Genomic DNA, 23,052 nt, shown 5'->3' with positions numbered 1-23,052 from the left:
CCAGCCCCCCATGAACAAGCATGTGTCAATTTTTATGCAGTCAGTGTTCAGGGATCTACATTTTCAGAATTATGGACACACTATGTTGAAACATAACCTATCACAACAGGAGAGCATTGCACTCCAACAGTTACGTAACAACAAGGATATAGTTGTAATACCAGCAGACAAGGGTGGGGCTGTGGTTGTACAAAACACGAGTGATTACCTTCAAGAGGGTTTATCCCAACTATCAGACACAGCATGTTACATGAATATGGCCATAGACCCAACCCCGAACTTTAAGGATGAAATTGGCTCCTTTCTGAATTTAGCGTGTGAGGAGGGCATCATCAGCAAAAAATGTGTTACACAACATTTGGTTAAAGAGCCCCGTAAACAGATTATGTATCTATTACCTAAGATTCACAAATCACTAACCAAACCTCGAGGAAGACCGATAGTTTCGGGTATTGGGTCTTTGACTGAACCCTTGTCCGCCTTCCTGACGCAATATCTTAAACCTCTTTTGGGTTTGGAGAGGGCAAGGCTTCAAGATACCACACAGTTCCTGAAAATTATTGAGGATACACAATTGGAGCCAGGGTGGCTCATGTGCTCACTGGATGTTAAAAGCCCTGTACACGAGTATACCACATTGGGCTGGATTACAAGCCCTTAAAGATTGGTTGGACAGGGCAGGTTTATACTCACCAGGATTTAATACGCTATTGATATGCATGTCAGAACATGTACTCAACAAGAATGTTTTTTATTTTCAAGGACAATGCTACTGGCAACTACAGGGAACAGCTATGGGAGCATCCTTTGCTCCCATATATGCTGACCTGTTCATGGCATTTTTTGAAGAGTGCATGATTTATGATACGTCTCATAATATATACCTGGTCGAAATGGACATCTGGCGTAGATACCTGGATGACTGTTGGATGGTATGGCATGCGGATGTGGGTTATTTGAATGAATTTGTGGATTATCTCAATGGCAACATCTGGGGAATCGAATTTTCTATTACTTATGATATGCAGGTTATCAACTTTTTGGATGTTACAATCTCCAGGAATCATGATGATACCTTGACCACCAGAGTGTTTCGCAAGTACTCCCAATATAATACCTTACTACACGCATCCAGCATGCATCCACGCCATACTATCAGAAACATCCCGGTCTCACAATTTATGCGCATGAAACGCCTTAGTTCCACCCAGACTATGACATCGCTAGTCTTGATTTATGTCGCAGATTTGTTAGTAGGGGATACCAACTCTCAGATATTAATACTGCATGGACACGATCCTCCCGGATTAATAGGAACAGTTTGCTAGATTACAAGATCCCTTCTGGTGATTCCAGACCAACAACCATTAAATTCATCACTACATATGGTAGGAACTATTACGTTATTAGGGATATTATCAATAGACACTGGAATATACTAACAGCCAATGAACAACTTAGATCTTTTTTGGGTGAGGAATGTCAATTTTTGTACAGAAAAGGCAAAACATTGGGGTCCCATCTCTCCCATTACAAACATATTGGTAGTGGTGGTGCAACTCACAATAATGGGACATGAATTATTGGGTACACACCCATGTGGTCACTGTGGGTCTTGTAAACAGATTACCAAGTCTCAGAACTTTTCGAGTCGCAATACCAGTAAGGTCTTTGACTGCAAAATTTTTGGAAACTGTAGCAGTGATTGGGTTTTGTACCTGGCATCATGCCATTGTGGGGCATTTTATGTGGGACAGACTTCCCGGCCACTCAGGTCACGAATAAATGAAAATCGCAGTGACATTAAAAACAAAAGGCAGACCAATGATTTATATAGACATGCATCAAAACATCTACAAGCACAGTTCATGTTCATGATTATTGACCGTATAGTGGGTGATCGTAGCAACCCACAAGGGTGGCATGGTATTCTTAATCATAAAGAGAAGTACTGGATAATCACTTTGGGCGCACTTTTTTCACCTGGTCTCAATGATCATCTCTAATATTTGCCATGAAAAGGCTGTATTGATTTCTATCTTGTTCAACAACTATATTAGGTATAATAGTTTTTGAATTATTTATTTGTATTTTTGCAAGGTATCATGTATTACCAAGAGAGATACTGGACAATTATTTTGAGCATTACGCTCCGACCTGGTCCCAATCATCAGTGATAACTGTTAGCCAATGCAGTAGGAGGTACTGAATTTCATTTTATTCATTAAGAGTATTAGGCCTAACACTTTCTGAATGGTTTTTTGGATATAGATATATATTCATATATATGTTTATATATACATTGTTAAAAACAATCAGAATTATTTTTATGTCCAGTTTTGAAATATGCCCCACATAGGTTTTCCTTTATTTATTTTTTTCAAATATTTAGCATAATTATGACTAGGGAGTTACGTATTTACTATGTATACTTATAGCCTTTACGGTTCCATAGTATACTATTGTTTTTTGTGATGTTTGGAAATATTGATTTAGGGCATCATATACAATTTTACCATGTCCCTAGTTTTGTGTTTGCTTGAACAAAATATTTCATACATTATTCATGAGGTCTAACAGCACATTTTTGTGCCTATTGGCCAATATTTTGTATAAATTTGCATTCATACTATGTTATTTGCTCAACACTGAAGAAGGCATTTTATTGCCGAAACCGGTCTGTTTTATTTACAATAAAAAGTCTGATTATTCACCATTTGGTCTTTGGCTGCATATTCAACTGCTAATCTTGCTGGCCATCTTTGTTTCTTCATAGTTTAGTTTGGGCCGTGCATTCCCCACGTGCATAGTTATTGGTTTGGACCGAAATAGACATTTGATCAGAGGAGGCATAATCCTCCTCTTGTCTAGGCCTTTTGTATGGGGGGGGGTTGGGAACCCCTGATTAAAGAAATCAAATCTTCAACCATTTTAAGACTCTGTTTCTTAGGAATGGGGCCTTGAACTTGAGACTGATGTGCAGTCTTTTTTGGTTTTACAGGAGTCTTAAGCTTAACATAAGATTTTATGGTGAGAGTAGTCGGTCTGAAGACACCCTTCTGTGACCGGTGTTTCCACAGCACCGGCTTCTCCTTCTGCAATGTTGTTGGTAGGGTCTACAGAAAATGGCTACGTTGGCCTAGAAAACTCTGCTTGAGAATCCGAAGTGGTCTGGGGTTGCAATTCTGCGGTCGCCAGGGGCTGCGTAGGCACCTCACTGAAAACCGGAGAACTGGCGACCAGCCCAGCCTAGGCCTCGGAGTCTGGCTTGGATCTAGAATGCCTGTCTATCTTTGCATTTTCTATGCACGCCGGTAGTCGGTTGCTCCGACGGCATAGTGTAATTAAATTTCCTACCGAAGTAGTGTCGTGCGAAATCAAAGCGTTGCTTTATAGTTCGCTTATTGAACCGAGCACAAAACCAACAACCAGTGACGTCGTGGTCTGGGCCTAGGCAAGGTATACAATAAGAATGAAAGTCCTAATGAGGTATTTGCTTCCCACAAGAAATGCAATTTTTAACTTTTTCTGACGTCGGACTGAGGCAAGAAAAGGTTCCCCAATGGGGTACTTAGCTTTGCAGACTTTGGACTGAAATTCGATTCGAAAATCTCAGGTGTCGGCCGACCGTCACTTGCGAACAGCTGCTGCACCCCGCGGCAAGAAAGACTGAAGAAAATGGCATCGGATGCCTCTTGTATACCCCTGGCGCACTGACGTCAGGGAAGAAGTGACAGCAACAGACGCCGGACCAAGACTTTGGAATTCAGGCCGACTGCAGAACCGCCTGACAACAGGATAACCCAAGTGTGATGACTGCAGCAGGGTAACACGAACATCTGCTGGACCCTGTAGAATTGGTCTCGTTTCTTAGGAGCAGGGAAATGGGTGTCTGGTTACTGTGAGGCTGCCAGAAATGCATTCTACACAACTCCTAAGACAGGAACAGCAGTCCTGCGGCACATTTATTCCTTACAGGGAATCCCAACTGATCCTTCCATTCCTTAATGAGAGTCAGGTGGTAGACAGCAAGACAACTTTGCTTGTAGTGAGTAACCTATGGGTTATTGGATCCATATCGGATCCGAGCCGGCAGTTCCAACAGCTAAGATCCAAGCTCCTCCCCCTTACCCATAACTCCTCGCCATCCCTTCCTGACCTCAGATCGAGTTTTCCTAAAAGTAAGACCTGCAATCACATCCTGCCTAGTATAAACTGGATACAATCCACCATGAAGCAGGAATATCTATGAACATCCGAAGAGGACAGGGGGAAGGAGGGAGGGACGGTTGCGGACAAATGAAGTTTACCTACTCAGATGGAACGTTATGGTGAATACATAACTTCTTAATCTGAAGTAGTTAACTTCATTTGTGCATCAACCTATGGGACAGAGTCCCCAGCTACCTGAATCTTGGGAGGCCCTTATGGAAGGATGTTCCGGATCACTGCGGAGCCAAAGGATGCTCTCCCTCTGGAAACCAGATCCAACTTATAGTGGTTTATAAATGTATGAGAAGGCCACGTGGCAGCAGAGCAAATGTCATCCAACGAAACTCTAGCTCGAAAAGCAGCAGAGGTAGAAACAGATAGAGTAGAATGGGCATGGACTCCATGAGGAGCAGGCCGGCCAGAACTCTCAAAAGCCAAGAGAATACACTGGGAAATCCACCTGGACAGTGTGACTTTAGAAACATATTTCCCCAAACTGGATTTAGCAAAGGACACAAACATCTGGTCTGATTACCTATGACCGGCTGTCCTGTGCAAATAGAATCTTAACTGTCTGCGTACATCTACAGAGTGTATCTTGTATTCGCCCTTATTTTGGTAATTGGGAAAGAAGACTGGCAAATTAATAGACTGATTGATGTTTGATTCGGAAGCAATTTTGGGCAGAGAAGAGGGATTGGTCCTGAGGAATACCCTATCCTTGTGGAAAGTGAAGTACGGTGGCTTGGCACAAAGGGCTTGAAATTCTGAAACCCTTTTCGCTGAAGTAATAGCAACACGGAAAGCTGTTTTCCAGAATAAGGATTTGAGATCTACCAAAGCAGCAGGCTCAAAGGGAAAAACTGTTAAAGACTGGAGTACCAACGATAATTCCCAAGGAGGAATTACATCCTTCACCGGAGGTCTTAGTAAGAAGGTGCCTTTTAAGAAGGCCCTACACAATCTGGATGAGGTCAAAGGGCCAAGATCACATCCAACATGGTAATGAGCGATTGCCGCCAATTGGACTGACTGTGGAAGAGCTAGCACCCTGATCAAATAATCCTGACAGAAAATCCAGCACAGCTGGTAAGGGAGCTGTAAAAGGATCTAGTTTCTGATGTTCTGCCCAAATAGAAAAGCGTTTCCATTTGCTAAGATAAACTTTCCTAGTAGACGGCTTGTGAGCAGCTACTAGGATCACTTTGACCGGGGAAGAGATACTGGGAGTCCTACCTAACAATGGAACTGGATCAACCAAGCCGCGAGCTAGAGGTTGTCCAGGTTCGGGGCCGGCAGGCCCAAAGGGTGAGATATCAGATCCGGGACAGGATCTAGAATCCAGGGAGGATTCACTACATGAGACCATAGATATGGGAATCATGCCTGACGAGGCCAGAATGGGGCAATGAGGATTATTGTGCTCCCCAACCGTCTGGCTTTCTGCAGAAACTTCAGCATCAGGGGAAGAGGCAAGTAAGCATAAATTAGACCGGGTGGCCAAGCATGCACCAGAGCGTCTCTTGGCGATTCCCTAGGTGGAGGAATTAGAGCGAAGTAGGTGTTGCACTTCATGTATGAAGGAGAGGCGAAAAGATCACAACAAGGTTGACCCCATTTGGAGAAGATCTGCTTCTCCACTTTGGGATTCAGAGACCACTCATCCGGCGAGAGGATGGTGCGACTCATTTTGTCCACTAGGATGTTGGACCGGCCCGGAATGTGCGTCGCTATGAGAAAGCAGTTGGTGGAAATCGCCCATTCCCAAACTCTCATGGCCTCTCGACAAAGTGGATAGGACCTGGTTCCCCCTTGTTTGTGGATATACCAAACGACTGACATATTGTTCGTTTGGATCACAATAGTCCCGACGGGAAGGCGGCTCTAAAGTGCTTGCAACGCTAACAGCACCGCCCTCATCTCTGGGACATTGATATGCTGTGAGGTCTCAGTCTGGTTCCACGTGCCTTGGATGGTCCTGCCCAAACAATGCCCCCCCACCCGAGGCGAGAGGCGTCTGTGGTCACCATGGCTAAGGGAGGGGACAGAGAAGGGGCACCCGTTTTGGAGGTCCTGATACTGGAGCCACCATAAGAGGGCTCTCCTGCAAACCCTGCTGAGAGGGACAGGATGGCTCAGGGGATAACGCAGGAAGGACCATTGGACTTGGAGGGTCCACTGCAGAATCCTCATATTTAGGTGCGCCATGGGAAGGAGATTGATGGTAGCCGCCATCGAGCATAGGGCCCTCAGGACCAATTCCGCCAAAGGGGCTGGGCAAAGAAGAATGGCCTGCACATGGAGACTTGGAGATCGCATCCGGTCCGGAGTTAAGAAGGCTAAGAGCTGGTTTGTGTCCAACCTGGCTCCGATAAAATCTATGATCCGAGTCGGGAGCAGGGAGGATTTTGCAGCATGGATCGTGATCCCCAGTCGGGGAGCTAGTCGAAGAAAGAAATTCCTGGCTGTGCAGAGTAGATGCCTTGTGGGGGAGGTCAGGAGCCAGTCCTGCAGGTATGGAGAGACCTGAATTCCCTGGAATCTCAGGTGGGCCGCTACCACCGTTAACACTTTGGTGAACACCCGGAGGGGCCGTGGTGAGACCAAAGGGGAGAACCCTGAAGTGGTAATGGTTGGCTCCTAGCCTGAAGCTGAGAAACCTCCTGGATCGTCTGTCCATCAAGATGTGGTAGTACGCATCCTTGAGGTCTATGGAGCACATCCAATCATTCTCCTGCAAGAGGGGGAGAATGGATTGAAGAGTGACCATCCGGAACTTTTCTTTGGCTATTGCCAGGTTCAAGAGGGATAGGTCGAGGATTGGTCTCAAGTCCCCCGTCTTTTTTGGCACCAAGAAGAACCTGGAGTAAAAGCCTGATCCGTACTGGTCTGGGGGGACGTGCTGGATTGCTCCTTTTTCTAGCACCTGATGAATTTCTGCGGCTGCAGCCTCCCTCTGATCGGCTGGGACATCGGGGAGGTATCTGGGTCTGAGAGGGGGATGGAGAAACTGAATCTCGTAGCCTCTGAATATAATTCGAAGCACCCAGCGGTCTGTCGTGATGGACTCCCAAGCAGCAAGGTGCTTCGAGAAACCCCCCCCCCCCGACTGCCTCCAGAGTGGAGCAGTCGGGTAACCCTTCAGGGTTGCTGCGTGGGCCAATCAGAGAAAGGTTCTCTGGACCCAAAGTTCTTCGGGCCCCCTCTGCCTCTAGGGCGGCGTCCACCCTGTCCTCCTCTGCCTCTGAAGGACGGGTTTTCCGGAGCGAAACGGGATTGTTGAGACTTTCAGAACCACATCTTCTTCTGTCCCTTTTGGAAGGACCTCTGGGAAGCAGAGAAGTAGACTCCGACAGCAGACGTCTTCCCATCCTTCTCGTTCTGGACCAAGGTGTCGCGTACGGTCTTGGCAAAGAGGGCAGAACCATCAAATGGGGCATTAGCGAATGACACCTTAAAGGGTTCCGCAAAATCACAGTGATGGAGCCACGCCTGTCGCCTTAGGACGACGCCCGCTCCGCTAGCTCTAGTGGCTCCTTCCGTAGCATGGGACAGTAGCCACGTAGAGGTATTGGAAAGAGGCCCGAGTGTGGCCATTCGCGTAGAGTACACCTGTTTGTCCTCTGCCGACATGGACTTTGGGGGCGACCCAGAGTATTCTTTAATAAGATCCTGCTGGAGACGTATGATGTGTGCCATGTAGTTCAGTGACCTTATGAAGAAGGTGGCTGAAGCAAACATCCGCTTCCCCAAATGGTCCATCGTCCGAGACTCCTTGTCCGGGGGGTGGACAGAGGGACTCTCCTGGGCCATTTCCCTTTTGGTGGCTGCCGCCACCAACATGGCATCTACGGGGGATCCCTTACTCCAATGTGACCTGTCCCTGGGGGGGGGGGGCTAAGAAATCTGTCTGGCCTCTTAGGGACGGGCTCCACAGTGCTCCTGCCATGCCCTGGTAGTGATCAGATCTACCAGGGGATCGGTTGGAGGGGACACCCAAGAGGTTGACGGGCCTGTTTCAAACACCTACAGGAACACGGACTCGTCAGAGGTAGGCTTTGGGGTGGACCACCCCCCCTCTGATCCTGAGCATCTCCATGATGTCTCCAAATGAGACGTCTTCACGGGGGTGATCTTGGGGAACCTTCCTCCAAGTCCGTGTCCTCTGTCAAAGACTCAGGGGAGTCCAAGTGCCTCCTTTTGCACTTGCGTTTGTGAGGAACTTCCTCGGGGGGGGGGGCTGTCCGAGGAGGCCTCACCAACCACATCCTGTTCCAACAAGGGAACGATCTGGGACATCTGAGCAGGCTGTCCCTGGGGCTGGGAGATGGAAGTCGGACCCGTTTGCGAGGGAGAGCAGGGTGGAGCGGTAGCCAAGGCTGGGGGCCTGGAATCCGTCGAAAGAACCCACTCCACCACGTCAAATGCCGAAGGAGAGCTGCTCTCCCTAGAATCTGAGAGCAGACCCTCCCTCAGATCAGACGAGCAGATCGGGGCCGGAGCCGATGCGATCGAATCCGAAGGGCCAGTACGCTCCGACCTAGCCGGAGCCGAAGGCATACTGACTGCCTCGGATCCAAAGTTCAACTCTCGACTCAGAGAGCCTGGATCCGAAGAAAAGGGACCCGACAGGCTCGAGGGTTCTGTCGGCACCATAGCAGCCGACTCCAGCGGCGCAGACATTCCCCCGGCTCAGACGCTACTCGGCTCCGTAGACCCCGAACCCGGAAAGCAGGTCGGGGAAGGAGCAATCGGGGTGAAAAAAGGGGTCGAGCTCCCCCCCGGAGGGGGGGGGGGGGATGTAGGAGCACTCCCATCTGCAGCTGGGCCTGGAGGAACCTTCTCATCATCCGGTCCAAGTCTGCATCTGTTAAGCTTCTCGTGGACCTAGAAGAGGCCACCGAGGCGTGACGGGAGTGCCGCCTCCATGACCTCGAGGGAGACCGGGCCTCCTCCTCCTCCAGCTTCGGCGAAAAGCTGGGAGAACGGAGCCGGGAAGGAGAAGACCGGACGTCCCAGGGGGAGAAGCTCGCTTGGCTGGCGGGGCTGAAGCAGAGGCTTCGGCCCACTGCTTATGGTGTTTTTCTCGGCACTTCTCCCTCCTCGCTTCCCTATCCTCCTGGCCCAAGGTGGGAGGTTGAGTCCCGGCCAGGGGAAGGGAAGTATCCGTAGGTGCGGCAGGAGCCATGGAGGGACAGGTGGACGGAGCAGAGTCCGGGGGTAGAAGTCCCACCAGAATCAGCTTCGACCTCTGGTCCCCGACAGCCCTGGGGTTGAATGCTGCACAAATAGAGCAGCCAGAAGACAGGTGTTCAACCCCAAGGCATATAACGCACAAAGCGTGGCCATCAGCCGGGGAAAGCTTATGGCAACACTTGGAGAAAAAAAGTTTTTACGGCCTCAGCCATAACCTAAAAACGCACACACTAGGCCCCAAAAACCACACACACACCCCCTAACTCTCTCACAAGAAACGGGGGAGAAAAGGCTAAATTACTCTAAAACTAATGGAAAGGTAACGCACACACAAAACTCACTCAAAAACTTTAACTATAATCGAAAAAGAAAAGATTTTTCTCACAGAAAAACTCTTGAAGACCTGGAAGCTCGAGATCAAGCTGCTGGTGTAACCGCGGCAAACTAGATCTGGGGTCAGGAAGGGATGGCAGGGAGTTATGGGTAAGGGGGAGGAGCTTGGAGCTCGGATCTTAGCTGTTGGAAACTGCCGGCTCGGATCCGATGTGGATCCAATAACCCATAGGTTGATGCACAAATTAAGTTAACTACTTCAGATCAGTTATGAAAATCCACTCAGGGACATTTGCCTTCCAAGTTGCAACTTCCTTCTAGGCCCAGATATATAGCCAACTTCACAACCAAATGATAAATTCCGAATATGGAAAAAATTATTATATGCTTGACACTACAGAAAATGGATTTCTCCAATACGTTATTTATTTTTGTTCTGTGCTTCAAAGCAAACCAAGTCAAGTCAGACAACGGACACCATTTCTATAATGTATGAGCAGCATATTGCAGCAAGAAAGATTTAAAAGATGCCCAGTGGGGAAATGGGGTGCCCACCACACCTGCGAGGAGGAAGAGCTCTGAACTCGAAGTTGAGTCAGATATGCAGGACTCAGCAGTGGAAATCCGAATAGTTAGGATTACCGCAATAGTGATCTAAACTATCATTTACAGTCCTCCACTTCCTGCTCACAATCTCAGTCTGCCCAAACCAGCTCTATTCCTCCCAAACAACTAAACTATCTTTAGCTTCTGAAAGAATGAGACCTTACAAAGGAATACACTGAACTCTAGATACAGACTTCTGTTAATATGTTGCTAATATTTTCCTTTTACACAATAAGCCAGCCAACAAGATCTGAAGTATGTGAGGGCATAGAGCATTATGGGTAAGGGAGGAACTAGAGTGATTGTTTAGTGGCCACAAGTTGAAATTAACAGCTGAGTCAGATCACAGTATCAGAATCAAAGCCAACTGTTGAGGAACGAATGAAAATTGATAACATTAGATCAGAAAGTTAAGCCACTTTACCTTTGAGGACTGTCTCCTCAAGTCTTATATCTGTGTCTTTCTTCTCACTAAGGAAGAGGGGCCTCACAATACCCAAGCTAATAAAAAAACTGCAACTTCAGGGCTTCTGAGAATAACAGCTTGATGCTTTATACTTATCAGTATAGCTTAACAGGCCCACCAATATTTCAGGTCCCTCATACAAGAAGCAGTAGCACCAGGAATACAGATTGTAAAAAAGTAAACGCATTTAGTAGCCAAGGACAGGCAGACTGTTCCTGCTACAGATGCTCACTCCTACTTTAAAGCAGATGGTGCTACAACTCGTAAAGGATTCCAGGGGCAAGAAGAACGTTCCCATGTTGCATTAGACCAAAAAAGAAAACAAGCACACAAGCAACTAAGAAAATAATGAAAGAACCTGGGCATAGGGAACAGGAAAACAAAAAATCACTCAACACCACAAAATAAGAAGTTATGTACCTACCATAACGTTCCATGTTAGTTGTCTTCTCTCGCCTTCTTTCTTGCTTGATGGATTCGGAGCCGATCCTCGGCTCCGACTCGGCACTTGCTAAGCTCAAGAGTCACTTTTACCAGCTCGAGGCAGCCCCATATCCCATGATGCAAGGCGGTAAGTACCCAGATCTCGTTTGATGACAAAGGGCAGTAGCACCAAGCATAAAATACTTCCCAAAGGAAGAAAGAAAGAAAGCCTACAAGATGCAAGAAAGACCAGGACTGAATGGTCTTCAGCATAATAACTCCTTAGAGAAACATGGTCTGTCCAGGCTCGGGGGAAGGAGGGAGGGACGCAAGAAAGAAGGCGAGAGAAGACAACTAACATGGAACGTTATGGTAGGTACATAACTTCTTAATGTTAAGTTGTCAATCTCGCCTTCATTCTTGCTTGATGGGACCGCGTCCCTAGCACCTCTATCCTGGGTGGCTCAATGGAACAGACTCTTGAGGACTGTAGAGCCAAAACTGGCTCTATCCCTGGAGGCCAAGTCCAATTTGTAATGGGAAACAAAAGTATGAGGAGTGGCCCAAGTGGCCGCTGCACAAATAGTGTCTAAAGGAAGTCTAGCTTGAAAGGCTGTATAAGTAGCTAAGCTCCTAGTTGAATGTGCTTTAGGTTTTGAGCACAGCTGTTTTCCCCTGAGCAGATAAATTTCAGAGATGACCGAAGAAAGCCATCTAGACAAGGTCACTTTAGAGACAGGAAGGCCTTTCTTGTTATCCGCATAGGAAACAAAAAGTTGATCAGATTTCCTAAATTTTTTAGTTCTGTCCAAATAATATCTGAGTTGGCGGTGGACATCAAGATAATGTAGTTTTTGTTCGGCTCTGTCTGAATAGTTTGGGAAAAAAACAGGGAGATCAATGGATTGATTCAAATTGGTCTTTGAGGCGACCTTAGGCAAAAAGGTCGGATTAGTTCTCAATGATACTCTGTCTTTGTGAAAGACCAAATAGGGGGGTCGAACCGATAGAGCAAGAAGTTCAGACACCCTCCTGGCCGATGTAATGGCTACTAGGAATAAAGTTTTCCAAAAAAGAAATTTTAGGGAGCAAGAAACAGCTGGCTCGAAGGGGGAAGAATCAAGGATGTCAGCACTAAATTTAGATCCCATTGAGGAGGAGGATTCCTGATTGGAGGCTTTAGCAGGAAAATTCCTTTCAAGAAGGCCCTACAAAGCCTATGGGACATAATATTGTGATCTGCAATTCCGACATGAAAGTTCCAGATAGCAGCCAATTGAACTCTGACTGTGGAAGAAGAGTAGCCTGCATGAAAAATCTCTGCTAAGAAGTCCAGGACTGCCTGAACAGGGGCAGTGAAAGGATCAATATTCTTGGCATTAGCCCAATAAGAGAAACGTTTCCATTTGCTTGCATAAATCCTCCTGGTAGAGGATTTTAAAGAAGCTACTATGATGTCTCTAACAGGGTTAGAGATCAAAGGAAGCCTGGCTAAGGAAGGAAGTGGAGCAACCATGCTGTGAGGTTGAGAGAAGGGATAGACTGGTGCAGCTGACCGGATTGGTGAATCAGAAGATCTGGCACTGGGTCCAGATGCCACGGCTGCACCAAAAGGTGACGATGGAGGAACGGGAACCAAACTTGTCGAGGCCAGTAGGGAGCAATGAGAATCAATTTGGCTCTCAAAACAGTTGCTTTCTGGATAACTTGAGGGATCAGAGGAAATGGAGGAAAGGCATAAAGAAGTCCCTGGGGCCAATCCTGGGTCAGAGCGTCTCTGGGGGGATGGCCTGGAAGAGGAAGAGAGAAGAAGTCTGGGCATTTGCTGTTTTGGGGAGTAGCAAAAAGATCGCAACATGGACGACCCCATTCCAGAAAAATCTCTTCCGCTATAGATTGCTTGAGACACCACTCGTGAGGCATGAGAATAGCTCTGCTCAATCTGTCCGCTACAATGTTGGTTTTCCCAGGGATATGCGTTGCTACCAGAAACCGATGAGAGGAGATTGCCCATTGCCATAGTCTGAGCGCTTCTCGACACAAGGGGTAGGACTTGGTTCCGCCCTGTTTGTTGATATACCAAACTACAGACATGTTGCCTGTGTGGACTGCAATTGTCCCTACGGGAAAAAAGTCGTTTAGGGCTTGCAACGTTAAAAGCACTGCTCTCATCTCCAGGACATTTATGTGCAGGTGGTACTCGAACGGCTGCCACGTCCCATGAACCATCCTGCCCTGATAATGACCCCCCCACCCGATCAGGGAGGCATCCGTGGTGACAGTGGCTACCGGGGATGGGGGTACAAAGTGTCTGCCTTGGTGAACCTGGGGAGATGTGATCCACCAAGCAAGATCTTTGCAAGTCTGTGTCACCAGAATCTGGTGACGCATTGGAAGTTGTTGGTACGACCACTGTGTGAACAGCATCCACTGAAGAAGGTGCATGTAAAAGCGAGCCAGGGGAAGAAGAGTAATGGCCGCAGCCATGAGGCCTAATACCTTTAGAACCATTCTGGCCTGTACTTTCTTGTTGGCTAGAATGATCCTGACTTGACTTTGAATGTCTGAAACTCTTTGATCTGTAAGGGTAGCTGACATCCGAACAGTGTTTAAGTTTGCGCCTATGAAAGTAATAGACTGGCAGGGCGATAAGGATGACTTTTCGAAGTTGATCGAGATGCCCAAAAGAGTACAAAGCTTTATTGTGTAATCCCTGGCTTGAATAAGCTGATGCCTGGTGGTGGCTGAAAGGAGCCAGTCGTCGAGATACGGAAACACCTGGAATCCTTGGCGTCTCAGGTGAGCCGTGACCACTGCCATGCATTTGGTGAACACTCTGGGGGCTGTAGTGAGACCAAAGGGCAGGGCTCTGAACTGGCAATGACTGGACCCCAGCCGAAGCGGAGAAATCTCCTGGAGCGTCTGTGAATTTTGATGTGATAGTACGCATCCTGAAGATCTATTGAGCACATCCAGTTGTCCTTCTGTAAGAAGGGCAGAATTGACTGAAGAGTGACCATTCGAATCTTGTATTCCTCACAGACTTGTTGAGTCTGCTGAGATCCAATATTGGTCTCCAGTCTCCCGTCTTTTGGGGACCAAAAGAACCTTGAGTAGATTCCGGCTCTGAATGGTCTGTTGTAACTGGCTGAATGGCTCTTTTTGCAGTAGTTTTGAGACTTCTAACTCTGCAATTTCCCTTAGACCGGGTGGTACATCTGGAAGGGAATTTGAGGGGTAGAAAGGACTTTCCTCGAAAGGAATTATGTAACCCTTGGATATGATCGACTGTACCCATCTGTCTTGAGTGAGGGAGTGCCAGGCTTCTGGGTACAGTGATAATCTTCCCCCGACTGCCTCCAAGGAGGGACAGCCGGGCAACATCTCAGGGATGCTGAAAGGGCTCGTCAGAGAGAGGCTCTCTGCTTCCCTGGTTTTTTGGACCCCCTCTGCCTCTAGAGCGGCGTCTGTTGTTGTTACCCCCTCTGCCTCTAGGGTAAACTGACCACGTGAATCCGGCGTGACTCCTTGGGATTTGCGGAACCACATTTTGCCACCTTTCTGTCCTTTGGGGTAAGGTCTAGAAGGGGTGGAATAACGGACTCCTACGGCAGAAAGAGTCTTGCCATCCTGCTCACACCTGGTCAAAGTTTCCTTCACTTGAGGGCCAAACAAAGCTGACCCATCAAAGGGAGAATTTGTGAAGGACGCCTTAAAGGGATCTGCAAAGTCACATAGCCGCATCCAGGCTTGGCGTCCAAGAGCCACACCTGTACCTGCGGCCCTACTCGCTCCATCAGCAGCATATGATATTAGCCGCATGGAGGAGTTTGCAATGGAATTAAGGGTTCCTAGCTGCGAAGCAATTTTTTCCTGAGTCCCTGCAGCTGTAGGATCCTGTACAACATCACCTAGCTCCTTAAGGATATCCCTTTGGAGTCTGGTGAAGTGACATAGGTAATTCAGCGAACGCATAGCAAAGGTCGCTGAAGAAAACATCCGCTTACCGTACCTATCCATGGTCTTAGAGTCCTTATTAGGAGGATGGACGGGTACTGAAGGATCTGCAAGTTCCTTCTTGGTGGCAGCAGCCACCACCATGGCATCAGCTGGGACACCCTTAGTGAGGAATTGCTTATCACACGGGGCAGTAATAAATTTTGAAGGCCTCCTAGGGACTGGCTCTACAGAGTCAGGAGCAGCCCACGCCTTTCGGGCAATAACCTGCATAAGGGGTCGAAGGCGGAGACACCCAGGAGGTGGAGGGCCGAGATCCAAACGCCTCTAGGTATACTGACTCATCCTCAGAGGGATTATTGGTGGGCCAGTTTCCCCTCTAAGGAGTTCTAGGATGTCTGAGAAGGAGACATCCTCAGAGGGGGATCCCTCTGACTCATCTAAGTCAGTATCTGAAGTGATAGACTCGGGGGAGTCTACATGTTTCCTCTTACAGGTCCTCTTCCTAGGAGGATCTCCCGAAACATCAGGAGAATCCTCGGAAGAGGGGGATATTCCCAATGGGGAAACCTGAGGCGGAGGATCTCTGGGTCCTGTAGCAAGAGAAGTGGCAGAGATGTCAACAGGCACTATAGAGGGAGGAGCTAAGGGAACAGACTGCTGGCTGATACCAGTGGCCAGCACGCTCTTCATCACCTCGAATGCTCCCCTCCCAGGAAGGTCCGAGAGAACCCGTTCCGAAGAGCTAGGAACTCCAGGGACCACCGAAAGGGAAGTCTCCAAGGCAGATGTCGGAGCAGAGCTCACCAAGGCCGAGGCTCCAAGGGGAAGAGCGGGTTCGGACAAGGGTCCGATGCCACTCACCCCCTCGGAGGAGACCATGGAAGCCCGGCCACCGAATCCCTCTAAGGAAGGTCTCGAAGAGGAGATAAGAGTAGAGGCTGAAGGAACAGAAGGGGTATCTGTCCCTCAGCCGTAGCAGTAACCATTCGAAGACTCCAACTCCAAGCTCTGGGGTAGAGTTGAAGGAGGAACTGCAATGGGGTGTGGACCAATAGCAGTCTGTTGAGACGGACTATGTAACATTTGGGCCAGTGCCTGTGACTTAAGTAATCTACTGACCACTCTCTAAATCATGGTCAGAAAGCCTGGATAACCTTGAAGATCGGCTCCGATGGCTCCGTTCCGAGAGGAGAGGTGAAGCCGGAGCCGAAAGTATCGGCTCCAAGGAAGGAGACCTAGACCTCTTCCTCGAAGGAGCCATCGGAACCGATGAAACTATTGAACCTGTCTGAGCCGACAACTTATCGGAGCCGACAGGTAGCTTCGATGCATCGGCTCCAGCCGGAGCCGATACAGCCACAAAAGTAACGGTGTCGGAGCCGATCGGAGCCGACACCGATGCCTGAGCCACATGGTGGTCGGAACCGGAGCCACCACCGAAGTGGTCGAACCAGAATCGGCACCGATAGCCATCGGTGCCGAAGGTTTAGTTAACCCAGAATCGGCTCCAGCCAGAGCCGATCTAGACTCTGAATGAGTCGGAGCTGAGGCCGCAGGCTTGGACACAGAAGCCTGGGCCTTGGAAGACTTAGAAGTCTTGCATGGAGCCGACTTAGCCGGAGAGCCCTCCGGCTTAAGAAGGCCCCTCAAAATCAGCTTATTTCTTCTTTCCTGCAGGACTCTCTGGCTGAAAGAATGACATATAGCACAGGAGTCCTGCAGGTGAAGAGGCCCCAGACAGTACAGGCAAGAAGTGTGACCGTCTGTCAGAGACATTTTCTGACAGCACGAGTCACACTTCTTAAAGCCTGAGACCCTTTCTTTAGACATGGTGTAAAAACACACAGACACACACACCAGACAAAGAAATTAAATTAAATATACCAAAAGGTATAACTAGTAAACACACACACACACCCTAACAGGGGGGGGATGGGATGGGTGAAAGTCTGACTAAAAAAATAAGAGGAGACAGAGAATTTTCTGTCAGAAAAGCTTTAAAACTAATATAAAACTAACAATTAAGGGTTTTTTTGTTAAAAGGGGCTAAAATAGCAAAGTAGCAAATCACTTACCAGGAGCTGGTAAAAGGAGGACCTCATCAGCGAAGCGGCAAACGAGATCTGGGTACTTACCGCCTTGCATCATGGGATATGGGGCTGCCTCGAGCTGGTAAAAGTGACTCTCGAGCTTAGCAAGTGCCGAGTCGGAGCCGAGGATCGGCTCCGAACCCATCAAGCAAGAATGAAGGCGAGATTGACAACTTAACATTAAAGCACTTTTGTTCTATTTTTATGTAGAACTTCATCAGAATGAATTTCAATTAAAACACAGCCCTTTAAAAGCAAGGAATCAATGACGTTATATGCATAATCGTCCAACAGCACATTAATTCAATATACGTAAACTATCACAATCAACAATATATAGATACATTAAATACATACAACAAACTTCAGTCAACAAAAAATAAAACTACATATCTAAAAATAAAAATAAATGTAAAAATATATCAAATAAATGTCTGAATCTTAAGACTTTTTAATGAAATAGTTTAATTGAGCCCAAGGGACACATTTGTTGATTAAAGTTAAAGTTGTATGGATTTAATACATTTATATATTGTTAATTGTGATAGGTTTACATGAAATAGAACGCAAGCGCTTCATTTATTTTCTGGTGCAGAGTGATTCTTTCTTGTTCCGTACACCCAGGTTGTTTTATTATTTTATTAGTTCCTATGCTGCATTCTTCTCAAACATCTGTTGCATGAATCAAACACCAACTCTCCAGTCACCTCTGTAAAGTTTTGATTGAAATCGCCTTCCTGTAAAGAAAACTGGTTTGCCCACTCTCCTCCTGGGTCATCAGTGAGCATCTCAAAAGCAGGCAACCTCACCCTTTTCTGCATTCATATCATCACAGCAGGAAGGCTTTGAAAACAGTATCTTTAAACAGTTTACTGGAGATGCATAAAATCCGCAATCCTCATCTTATTCCCAATGCCATTTGGCACCTCCATGAACTACAAGGGCAAGTTTTGGCCAGTGACGTTGAACTCAGTTTATCTCAATCCAGGAAATGGTTTCACTCATGAACCACCACCTGTAAGGCCCATCCTTTACTTGCAAAAACATGGAGAATTGCAGGGTACATCATATGCCTTGGGTTCCCACTCGGAAATATTTTTTTGCATAGCTCCTCCAAATGTCATCCTTCTCCTATTGCATCACGGAAGCAAAATTACAACTTGTAATCGAATTTTTGGTGGAGGAAATTTAAGCCCTTTATTTCATAAGTTCATAAATTAGGTGATACTATCACAACCTCTGAACCAGGATCTGATGCAAGACCACCAATCCATGAATCCAGATTTTTCTCAAACGCTTACATTTTCAGAGATGCACATTATGTGGTAATTTATTCCACATTACAAGAACATTCTCAGTTAAGCATGAACTTCTTAATTTTGAATTGTGTGGCTGAAATAGAAACTTTAAAACATTATGCTTTTGAATTAGTGTACTTCTGTACAACTCCAGGTCCAAAGCTACACTGCAAATGAGTATTCTCAAATGCCCAGTATGCTAAAATTAGTTTACTTTCTGAGGATCCACATGTACACAAGCAATCTGTTTCTCTAACTTCCCTCCTCTTCTGTGGCCTCTGTACTCACACACACATTCTGTCCCATACACATTCTCGGGGGAGGCAATAATGCTTTCACCATTCCCACCTTCTATGAGGCTAATAAAGACAGGCTTCTTAAGCCACAGCCCATTTTATTGTCCTTTACACACTGCAGGATGCATGGCCCAGCTGCTTACTTACCATTTTTCACACCTGCTGAGCTGTGCCTCATGGCATTCAGGGATTCATTTTGTAATACTGCCTTCCCCTAACTCCCTTAAGTCTTGGAACATCAAATCATGTGCCCTTCAGATTTGTGATGCAAGCTGCAACTCCCTCCAGCAGCAAATATTAAAATTTTAAAGTTAACCTCATTCTCCACACTCAGAACACCAAACACGACAGCACACTGATTTAGCACTTCCCATTCTTGTTGTGACTTGCAAAATATATGCTAGATAGCAGAACTTCACATTTAAGCTATTTTGTTTATGAACTCAGCATTACCTCAGCCATTGCTGTAAATTCTAACTTGTGGCTTAGTAAGACTGCCCAATAACAGACTAAAGTGAGCAATGCTGTTAAAGTGGTTTAACATACAGTGCATAGGAGAATCCATTATGAAGTCCTCCGTCCAATACACAGCACACAAGACACAAGTTTGCCTTTACAAAGAAGCACAAGAGTACAGACTCACAATTGCCCCCATTCTTTTTTTCTTAGTTTCCATTCAAGGTCTCCAGATGAAACAGCAACTTACCAGAAGCAATGATGTTTACCATTTCTTTGGCAGTAGGCTCAAGGCATTCCTAAAGTAAAAGAAAAAAAAAAGTTCAGGAAAGGGGAAGGGGGGGGGTCTATAAAAGTAAAGAACAGTACAGTTATGGAGTATACTCACAATAACAGTAGATGTTAGAGTATAAAGTACAGTTTTGTACCTAACATAAATGTAGATGTTCGAGTGCTAATACAGCTGCAGTCATAACAGATGGGTTCTCCTGCCGTCAGGCGGGTCCTCGGTCGGCCGAATTCCAAAGTCTAGGTCCGGCGTCGGTTGTCGTCGCTTCTTCCCTGACGTCAGTGCGACAGGGGTATAAAGGAACCAGCCAACGCCATTTTCTTCAGTTTTTCTTGCCCCAGATGTCAGGTGCCCCCAGAAGGAAGGCAATAATAAATTTGTGTGATAATGCAGTGCTATATAATCAAAAAACAGTAGTTGCAAGCAAATACATCATAAATGAAAACCCCAATCAGGTTGTATGAGGGATGTGTTAGCCTACAGGCCTGTCTCAAGTGGGGAAGGAAACCTGGACTGCAGCTGTATTAGCACTCGAACATCTACATTTATGGTAGGTACAAAACTGTACTATGTTCATCATGCATACAGCTGCAGTCATAACAGATGGGTAGAATCCCAAAGCTAAGAAAGGGGTGGTAGGCACTAGTTGGAACTAGGAGGAGCCAAAATGCCCTGCAAGACTGCAGTGGCAAAGCCTGCTCTAGATTTGGAGTATAATGGTAGGTTGTAGTGCTTGGAGAAGGTATGCACAGAACTCCAAGTGGCTGCTTCCAAAATATCCTTGGTAGGAACTCCTCTGAGGAAGGCTGCAGAGGTGGCTGTGGCCCTGGTGGAATGAGTTCTAATGCCTGTAGGAACAGTTTTGCCATGAAAGGAATAGCAAAAGCGTATGCAGTGGGCTATCCATTTTGAGATTGTCTGTTTGGAAATTGGCTTCCCTTGAGCTCCTACCGCATAGGACACAAGGAGCTGTTCTGATTTTCTGAAAGGCTTTGTTCTGTCCAAATAATAACGCAGCTGTCTGTGGATGTCCAAGGAATGTAGTAATCTCTCCCCTTTGTTTTGAGGATTAGGATAAAAAGTAGGTAAATGTATGGCCTGATTTAAAGCTACCCTGGATACCACTTTAGGCATAAAGGACGGGTTGGTTCGTAAGGAAACTCTGTCCTGATGGAAGATGATAAAAGGCTGGACAGCCATGAGAGCCTGTAGTTCTGAAACTCTATGAGCTGAGGTGATAGCCAGAAGGAAAGCTGTTTTCCAGGACAAATATTGCAAATCTGAAGAGGCAGCTGGTTCAAAGGGAGGCAAGGTCAATTTTTCCAGAATGAAATTAAGATCCCAAGCAGGTATTGGTTGTTTCCTTGGAGGCCTTAAATTCTTTGCCCCTCTGAGGAACTGTCTTAAGAGAGGGTGAGAGAATAAAGGTGGATCAGTGTTGTATTCTGCAGAAATGGCTGAGGCATGTATTTTGATGGAGGAGAAAGTCCACTGCTTAGCAGTTCAGCCAAATATTGTAGTATTTGAGGTAAATACAGTTTTCCAGGATCCTGGCCCTTTTTCTCATTCCAGACACAAAAACATTTCCATTTTATGGTGTATGCTTTTCTAGTTGATGGCCTTCTGGCCTCCAAAATGACATCCTGCACCTCCTTGGAGAGTAGGGCCTGTTGAGATGCTAAGGAATCTTCCATGCGGCTAGATTGAGTGTTTTTAGCTGGCTGTGAAGAGTTTTGAAACTGTGCTGAGTCAGAAAAAGAGGCATTAGAGGCAGGGTCCATGGTGGGGAATGCGTCAGGCTCCTCAGGAGTGGGTACCAGTGTTGCCTTGGCCAGTCTGGAGCAATGAGAATCATCTTTGGTCTGTCTGCTTTGGTCTTTAATAGAACTTTGGGCAGCAGAGGAAGAGGAGGGAAGGCATAAACTGTCATTGATGTCCAACTGAAAGAAAGAGCATCCACTCTCCAGGCCTTTGGATGGAAGATCCTTGAGCAGAATTTTGTCAATTGGTGATTCTTGTGGGAGGCAAAGAGATCTATGTCTGGCCTTCCCCATTCTTGGATTATTTCTGTAAAAACTTTTGGATGCAATCTCCATTCGTGTGGATCTGTCATATTCCTGCTTAGGTTGTCTGCCAGCATGTTTTCCTTGCCTGGCAAATACTGTGCTTGTAGTTCCATTTGTAAGTCCATGGCCATGTTCCAAAGTGACATGGCCAGTCTGCATAGGGGGTAAGAATGTGTTCCTCCCTGTTTGTTTATGTACAACATAACTGTGGTGTTGTCCGTTCTTATCAATAATTGACCTGGTTGTAGAAGGTCCTTGAAAGCTATAATAGCATTTATTACTGCTAGCATTTCTTTTTGATTGATGTGAAGGTGCTTTTCTTTTTGGGACCATTTGCCCTGAATGCACCGATCTGTCATGTGCGTCCCCCAAGCGTAGTCCGAGGCGTCTGTTGTGATGACTTGATTTGCTTGAGGCTTGCTGAATGGAAGACCGGTGTTTGTTTGACATGCTTGAGCCCACCACAGAAATTCCTTTTGCAGACATGGAATTAGTGGTATTATTGTTTCCAAACTGTGGCTGTGTTGAGACCATATGTTTTTCAGGTACCATTGTAGTTTCCTCATATGCAGCTTTGCACATGGGATTAGTAAGATGCAAGATGCCATGAATCCCAGAGCCTGCAGGATTTTCCTTGCAGTCAGCCTGGTGCAATTTGCTAGTGTTCTGAAGTATTGTATTAGTTGCCCCTGCTTCTCTGGCGTGAGGTAGGTCATCTGGGTGTTTGTGTCCAAATTGGCACCCAGGAAAATTATCTTCCGAGAAGGTATTAGCTTTGATTTCTTTTTGTTGACCGTGTATCCCAGAGATTTCAATAACATTATTACATAAGCCAGATGTTTCAGAAGAATGTGCTTGCTGTCCGCTTGGATCAGGCAGTCGTCCAAATAGGGGTATATTTGTATCCCTTGAAGTCTGCAGTAGGCAATTACTGATGCCAGGCATTTCGTGAATACTCTGGGCGCAGTAGGTAAGCCAAAGGGCAATGCAGAGAATTGATAATGGGTTGAACCTGCAAGAAATCTGAGGTACCTTCTGCAATTTTGTCCGATTGGGACATGCAGGTATGCCTCCTTGAGGTCCAATGTTACCAGCCAAGACTCCTTGCCCAGCATGGGAAGAAGTTGCTGTAGAGTGAGCAACTTGAATTTTGGTACGAGTAGAAATGTGTTTAGGATGGATAGATCCAAAATAGGTCTCCAATCTTTTCCCTTCCTTGGCACCAGAAATAGCCTGGAATAAAAACCTTGACCTTGTTCATGCGTAGGTACCTCTTGAATAGCTTTCATGTTAATGAGATCTGTAATTTGCTTTTGTGCCTCTGCCCTTTGATTGTGTGGCAGGTTTGGCATGCCTCTCAT

General features: G+C 46.6%; 1 protein-coding gene across 1 annotated transcript in view; it reads right to left on the bottom strand.

Annotated features, from left to right (window-relative positions):
• CDCA2 (cell division cycle associated 2) overlaps positions 1-23,052 on the bottom strand; it is a 1,716,206-nt gene that overhangs the window by 671,514 nt on the left and 1,021,640 nt on the right. Inside the window, exon 7 of the mRNA XM_044083154.1 lies at positions 19,587-19,635. Coding sequence (XP_043939089.1) covers positions 19,587-19,635 — 49 coding nt within the window. The remainder of the gene's footprint in view (positions 1-19,586; positions 19,636-23,052) is intronic.

This window comes from Protopterus annectens, chromosome 9.part0, assembly GCF_019279795.1.
Source record: "Protopterus annectens isolate FY-2018-M chromosome 9.part0, PAN1.0, whole genome shotgun sequence".
Taxonomy (NCBI): Eukaryota; Metazoa; Chordata; order Ceratodontiformes; family Protopteridae; genus Protopterus; species Protopterus annectens.
This window is presented reverse-complemented; position numbering and strand designations above follow the sequence as displayed.